The sequence below is a fragment of the Montipora foliosa genome, chromosome 1 (genome assembly GCF_036669935.1).
Source record: "Montipora foliosa isolate CH-2021 chromosome 1, ASM3666993v2, whole genome shotgun sequence".
NCBI lineage: Eukaryota > Metazoa > Cnidaria > Anthozoa > Scleractinia > Acroporidae > Montipora > Montipora foliosa.
The window spans coordinates 3,601,210-3,608,709 of record NC_090869.1 but is presented as its reverse complement, the minus strand read 5'-3'; the positions used below and the strand labels follow the sequence as shown (position 1 = coordinate 3,608,709).

Sequence of the window (7,500 nt, the reverse complement as noted above, 5' to 3'; positions counted from 1 at the left end):
ATTCAAGACCCATTCGCGTCATGTCAGTGTTACTGCCCTAATTTAAGGAACTTGGCTGGTCTGAACTATCCAGCGCCAGAAAGTACGACCGCCTTTGTATGATGTTTAAAATAGTTAATAACCTAATTCCTAGCTTTCAGATTCCTAGCTTTCCTATCTTTCAGAATCTCTGTACGGTGGCCAATTTACATTATCAACTCCGTTGATAAAACCAAATTTTTGTATAATTCCTATTAACTTCAACGACCACCTAAGCTATTGTAAAACTGTAACCCGCCGTAATCATCCTCAATAGCTTAACATTCTTGCTCCCCTCACAGTCACTTATAAATTCTCTTTTTTTCCAAGAACCATACCCGAATGGAATAGTCTGCCTGCCTTTGTAGCGTACTTCGCGTATGCTCGACGTACTTCGCATATGCTCGATGGAAAATATAACGGTTGCGCGCAGTTGTTTCCCTCTCGGGAAATGCAGCAGAAATCAACTGCTCGCAGGGTAAGCAAACGGCAAACATCAAGCTGAAATTTGCGTTTTACCGAAAATCGAAGACTTTGGGTCCATTCGATTTTTGGCTCATTTCTTGAGCTTTAATCTACAGATACCGACGAACCTCTAAAAGTGGCTGCTTATCGTCGCAGCTTCTCGTTTCACGTGAACGCAATGTTAAAGAGTATTTAGCCAATGAAATTAAAGTAGGAATGTCTGTTTATAGTGCCCAGGTCTCTTGAAGTATGCGATTCGCGCGGCCTTCAATTTGTCACAAGTGTAGCCACCCTGGCGCGCAGGCGACGTGACAAAATCTGAAAAAAATCGCATTACCGGCGTGAGACAAAAATCGCTCGTGTAGCCGCCGCTTAAATTTGAGGTTGTGTAGAGGACGTGAGAACCTGACGAAATATTCTTAATTTTCTTCCCAAACAACTACACATTCATGCCAATTTTTATTCCCGCGATGTTGATAAACACTTTCCATGCCGAACGACCGAACTAAGTTATCACGAAATTATTACAATAAGGGAAAATAATATTTTTAGAAAACGTTCTCGATGGCGTCGTCGTCGTCGTCTTTTCGTAAGGTCTCTGTTAAAACACTTGGAAGAACGACCGCAACAGTTCATTGTTGTGTTCTCACGTTGTCGTCAGATCCTAGAATTTGTTTTTCTTGACGTTACAAGGAGGCCTAAGAAACGACTACCGACAGTTACGACGGCGAAAACATCTCTTTAAACGATCACAAGTCTTGTTCATGTAAGGTGGCTGAACACAGTTTTTGATACCTACGTTTCACTTACCTTTTTCTCTAAAACCCTTGATCTTTTTGGTCACCAAAAATGGTAGCAGGCAAGTTGACAACACGAACTTCGGTTTTATGATAGTTAAGAGCTGACGTATGTGCCGTTGCCATGGCAACATGAATAAATATAAACAGGCCTTTAAAATCGGTTTTGTTAATTTCAGAAAATCTGTTAATTTCAGAAAATCTGGTCGTTAGATGTTCTATATAATTTGCTTGCAATAAGCTTGTAACGATGCTCACAAGTTAACGCTAATTTAATAATAATTTGACAGAGACATCTTTAACTATCCCTTGTTGAAGGTTCACTGGAATATCTAGAATTTCCTCTTGTAAAAGTTCAATTTTTTTTCAATACTCCAGTTACTTATTTCCTAAAGTATTTTTGTGCCAAATTTCGTTGAATTCTAACGAGTGCCGGTTCTCGAGAAATAGGTGTATTTCCGAGAAAGCTATTCCGCTTTCAATCGCAGTTTTTTAACTTACTACGCGTGCGCTGCATTTAACTGGGTTCTTTCGATAACAGAGAAAAATCTGCGAATTGCGGAGTTCTTTGCATTGTTACCTTTTCTAAGATACATTTCTCATAAGACTAAACCATCAAAACACTTTGTTCAATTATGAGGAAAAATAGTACAGATAGCGGAAGCATTGAGCAAATAAAATGATTGCCGTATTGAAGCCATGTTTATATTTTTGCAATCCTTGCAAGAGCGCGCGCGAAAACTGTGTTCGGCCACCATAAACAACCTGAAAAACTTGCTAGAATGTTTAATCAAAAATTCAAATTTAGGGGCCAGTTTAGCGGGTCGTACTGTAGTAGTACGGCCTGCTAAATTGGCCAATCATAGCGCGCGTACTATCACAGAGATATGATAAAATCTTTTATTCTCTATAGTTACGTCTGTTGCCTCAAAGGTATTGCTATAAGCTCTGTTCTAAATTACTCCACGAACAGTGTACAAGACGAACTAAACAAGGTGGAAGAAGTGACTAATTCGTTTATGTTGTGGTTCTTAATTAAAGGGGGGCGATTACTTCCTATTAATGCTCTAATGGGGATGTGCCGCTGGGAGGGTTGTCCATATACACCGACATAATGAGATTCATAGCACTTCACAATAGACATCACAAAGTGTCCCCCAACCTTAATCCTTAAAAAAGTAGCAACAGTTTTGCGAGACATAAAGAGCGGGACACTTTGTGACACTTTGTGATGTCTATTGTGACGTACCAGGAATCTCATTACAATCTCATTATGTCGGTGTACTGGACATGTATGGCCGCTGGATGGGGTCGCATTTTCACGACTGGATTGACTATAATGGGGTTGCATTTTCAACAGAGTTCCCGACAGAGTTACTTGAATGGGGTCGCAAATTAATTGTCGGGATTTTGGGCGTAAGAAGATTCTGGCTAGTGGGATTTAAAAATGGAAAGATTCGCGGTAAAAAAAGTTGTTACAAAAAGCAGTGTAGCGCTGTTGAGTTAATATTTACTCGTTGCATTACATTCCGTTTTGAAATTACAATAAAAAAGGCTTTAAGTAAGGTTTATGCATAAACAGAAAGTAACTAAGTCGGGGTCACTAAAATTACATTTACCCAAAAGTGACTAAGATGGGGTCTATAATTGGCCATAAAACAGACTATAAAGGGGTAGGGGTTCTTAGAGGCCAACAGCACATACGCAGTGAAAATTGATCCAAGTATCCCCACCCTCCCCCCCCCCCCCCTCCTCCTCCCTATCCGGGCTTAAAGCCGCCATTTTTGTTCCATAAACAGGTCTTCTGATCCAGAGTACAAAGAAGTGATTATTGATATTGAGAAGATCGTCTCAGAACACAAGTCAAGTCTGATAGCTGGCAAACCCCAACTCAACATCTGCGATCCATCTGTAATGGTAAGTATAATACTTTTACCACAAACTAATATATTGGCTGCCTGGTTTCACTGTAGTTGTGTCCAGACTGGATGCACGTAACTCGGTGCGTGACGATTTTGATAAGCGTTTCAAATTGTCCCTTTGCTCTCGAAAGACAATAACAATGACCACAACCAGGTTTTCAGAGCCCGCGAGACTGAGCACCCCCAACAAACCATTGTCTTAACGAAAACCGCTGGTCAGCAACCTAGTTCTGGTCATTGCTGTCCTCTCCAGCCTTGCATGGGAATACAGAATATTAACGTCACATAGTGTCTTTCAAACCAGATCACTTTGGGTAAGTCGCAATCTTGAGTATAACACGGACATGATTTCCGTGAACAGCTTTAACTAGAAATGCTTAGAATTTGCATTTTTACTTTTTACGCGAACATGCAAATACTAAAGTCTTTGCACAGGATGAAACTGTGGGATAGTTTTTCTAATTTGCATTACAATATAATCTAGCATGTGTGTGAGGCAATTTCGGGCTATTTTGTAGTTTTAACCCGAAATTGCCTCGCACCCACGTTAGATTATATTGTAATGCAAATGAGAGAAACTAATCGTGAAAAGGGCTATTCGCACTTAAGTGGGTCAGCAATGCCTTTGGACAGCAGAGACAAAGCAGAAACAAGGCGAGGTTACCTAGTCGTTCTCGAATGGCGGTCACTGAGAGGCAGGAATTTGCCACATTTTATGTGACGAGTCGTCTACACGAGCAATTTTTTGTATTTGACAACTTTTATTTGACAATTTCGATATATTGAAATTCAGTTCTAAACAAAAGGCATCATCTCGAGGCTCTGGGGAATAAACTCATACAAACCTTATATTTATTTCCCAGAGCCTCGAGATGATGCCTTTTGTTTAGGACTGAATTTTAATATATCGAAATTTGTCTATTACAGTTACTGGTTGCAGTTAAGTTTTCTTGCGCGTGATTGGCTTTTTACTTAAAACGCGATAACCTTTCATGAATATTTCTAGCGTTCGCGGTTTTCGAATTTTCACACTAAATGAAATAGTTTATTGACAAGACTTGTTGTTGTTGTTTTATTCTTAGAACTGGTCGCCCCCGGGTTGTGAAGATATCGATGAATGTTTCAAGACGCCTCCGTCTGATCCAGAGAAATGCATCTGGCCTCACTAAGAGCGCATTCTTTTGGGACTATTTCAGTTATTCCTATTCCGGTGTACGAATAAAGGAATACACGTTATACCTATTCCCAAAAGAACGAATCTGCCGAATTGGTCCCAAGAAAACACGTTTACTGTCTATTCGGAGTATTTCTGTTCCGGAATAGTCCCAAAAGAACGCACGCTAAATAATGCTGGGTTTACAGCAGCACTCGCTAATGCTTTGATGTATATTTTTTGTAGATAGACTTAAAAATTCTAGAGAAGTTTAAATAATTAACAATTATTCACCGAAGTGGAGATGAATAGTTCGCGGCTCGGTAAATATCCACCACTTTCACCGACACTGAGGTGAAATAATTGTTTAATTTACTAGATACCACACAAGTTGAATAAAAAGTGAACCAAAAAGCTTTTTTAATTTTTGTAAAATGTGGTCGGAAATTTCAAATCTCGCGCGCCGGTGAATGGTACTTGGATAATCACCCCGCTCCGGGTTTGCAAATCAGGGTGGGCGGAGAGCACTATTCACTTTTGTGGTATATGACCATTTTACAGTTCTGTGCTCAGTTACCAGGCCTTTGAATAAAAGCGAGGCTGGAGTTGACCTTGTTTTGTTACAAACCTCACCGCTTTTCTTATGTAAATAGAAACTGGTAGCATTACAACAACATGATAAGCAATGAGGTTTGTAGCAAAGCAAGGTCAAGTCCAGGGTCGCTTTTATTCACAGGCTTGGTAAGATAGCACAGAACTGTAAAATGGTCTACTGAAATAGTAAACCTGGTAGGCTACGAGAGCAGACACCATTTGCAGATCGTATGTCCACCTCAGATAGAGGAAGTATCACTTGTAACGTAGTGCTTACAAGTCTTGTTAGGTAGCGTTTCTAGGTGTCTTGGTTACCAAAAAGCACTGAATTTATGAATCAAGTTCGGCAGAATCGTCAAACACGCGACACAATGGAAAATGTTTCCTCACAAAATTGTTTGTAATGAGGATCTGTCAATGCTTGGAATCAATGTATTATACTTTTTTTATGCTTGAATAATAAACGCCCTGAATATAGAAGGTGCTGGTGATGGTGTCTTACCAAGAGTGAATTGGATAAGAGTGTCACGGATCTATCACTTTGCGGTCTTGCCCCGCCACTTTGCGCGCGAAACGAACCAATCAGAAGAAGCCATGTCACGCGTGACTACTTTTGCCATATTTTTTTTTAAAAAGGGACCTGACAACTGATTTTCGCGGGAACGGGTGTTCTATATCCTCACAGCCGTACAACCAGCCTTGCATTATGGTTTTGTTTTAGTCTAAATATTATTTTCTGGTTAGATCTCCCAAGATCCGGCACTTGCACTTTGTTCAGCTGGCCCTTGCATAAAAAATTCTAAAAGTAGAGTCATTTGTGACTGTGGTGGGGAGCCCACCCGTGCCATAACAACACTCTTGTCTAATTCACTCTTGGTCTTAACCAATTCAGGGGGAGCAAACTCAGTCGTTTTCATATGGAAAAGAAGGTGGTGATTCCCCTCCTCAGAGCCCTTCGTTTCTTTTGTTCACGCGGTCGGCGAAACAGACCAAAAGAAACGGAGGGGTCTGTGGTCGCGAATGATTAGATCTCGTATTACATGCCTTATTAGCCCAAGAGGCTCGTTGAGACGTTAAACATGCGGTCTAGACCTCGGGTGACTTTTAAAATAACACTGAATACGTTACATCTTTGTGTCCCAATCTGTTAAAACCCTTGAGGGACTGAAGCTATGTGGTGGAGATTTGGTGAAATGACAGTTCTCTATCATGGGGTCATTGTTATTTTTCCAAGTGATAATGTTTCCCCCCTCCAAGCTTCAGAAAGCCAAGTTGTTATGGCGAAGCGCGGACCCGCGACTGACGGAGACAGATTTATAGTTTATCTTTGAGGAGTAGGGATGGGGAGGGCTAGTAAGGGAAAAAATTCTTTAACGAGACCTTGGCGGAAATAAATCGATCGCAATAAAGTTCAAGCAAAAGCAAGCAGCCCCATTTGTTCCTGGAACCTGTATAAACTAATTTACAGAATTGATTGAGAAATAGTTAGCTAGCCTCTCTTCCCGAAGTTCATTCGTGACATTCAGCGGCTGTCTGTTTTCCTTTTCTGTTGTCCCCGCTTTTCTTTTCCGGACCTTTACCTAGGAAACGATAATAAAAGCAAGGTAACACATGCTAACACCAACCCGGCCCAAAAGGCCGAAACAGCTGGCCATGGCTTCTAATTGACCGGGTGAAATGGTTGTGCGCATGCGTGTTGTGTTGGCCACACCGGGTTTGTGTTTCCGTGTGTCACCTTGCTTTTATTATTGTTGTTTACTTAGGGACCTTTCCCCGACATTTTGAGTCCTATAAGCAAATTTTAAGGTTTTTTTCCGACTCTTTTTCCTGGATTTTTAATCATTTTAACCAAAAGTTTTAAAATGTCCGTGATTTCAAGGGATGCTTATCATTTGTTGGAAAATTCCGGTTGGGGTGACCATTGAAAATTGGTAAGCGATTTACCACCAACCGAACAAAATATGGTCCATCTTCGTTCCCAGGCCTTACCTTCCCCGGTAACTCAATTTCGCTCGAATAGAGCCTGGAAACTGAAGGATCAGTAAAATAGAACAGGAATTTCCGAAATTCCATTCCGATGGGAAAGTGAGAGGAGTACCAAACGGATTTTCCGGAAAATGACTGTTCCATTTGACATTTAACAGAGAATTCCGGAATTCTTGGCTAACTTTGCCCATACGCGGTTGAGATTGGAGTCGAGAATTTCTTATTTCCTTATATGGACAATGGTTTGAAATTTAACCAATCACATTCTGGGGTTGGACCAACGAGCGAAATTCGAACTTACCTGCTGCCCTATTAATTTCTATTTCCCCGGCCTGCGAGTTAGTTGATCGAAAAAGAGACGCTTTTAAGGATTTACATAGCATGGTAAGTTAACTAACACGTTTATAATTTCAGAACGTAAATGACGTATAGAAAAGAAAATAATCGAGAGAGATTGATTCAAAAATGGCTGAGTCTCGGACTCGTGTTTCTGATCCTTGGCAGTCAATCACGATTTAAATGAAACATTCTTTGTATTCCTACACCAACATGGTGGTTCTTTTAC

The 7,500-nt window shown here is 40.6% G+C and overlaps 2 protein-coding genes across 2 annotated transcripts in view; both read left to right on the top strand.

Moving 5' to 3' along the window:
• LOC137996320 (N-acetylgalactosamine-6-sulfatase-like) overlaps window positions 1-5,429 on the top strand; it is an 18,514-nt gene extending 13,085 nt beyond the window's left edge. The window contains exons 13-14 of the mRNA XM_068841752.1: window positions 3,080-3,197; window positions 4,285-5,429. Coding sequence (XP_068697853.1) covers window positions 3,080-3,197; window positions 4,285-4,371 — 205 coding nt within the window. The 3' untranslated portion in view covers window positions 4,372-5,429. The remainder of the gene's footprint in view (window positions 1-3,079; window positions 3,198-4,284) is intronic.
• A 1,782-nt stretch (window positions 5,430-7,211) lies between these two features.
• The window catches only part of LOC137996166 (uncharacterized), a 7,995-nt gene continuing 7,706 nt past the window's right edge, over window positions 7,212-7,500 (top strand). Inside the window, exon 1 of the mRNA XM_068841611.1 lies at window positions 7,212-7,319. Coding sequence (XP_068697712.1) covers window positions 7,317-7,319 — 3 coding nt within the window. The 5' untranslated portion in view covers window positions 7,212-7,316. The remainder of the gene's footprint in view (window positions 7,320-7,500) is intronic.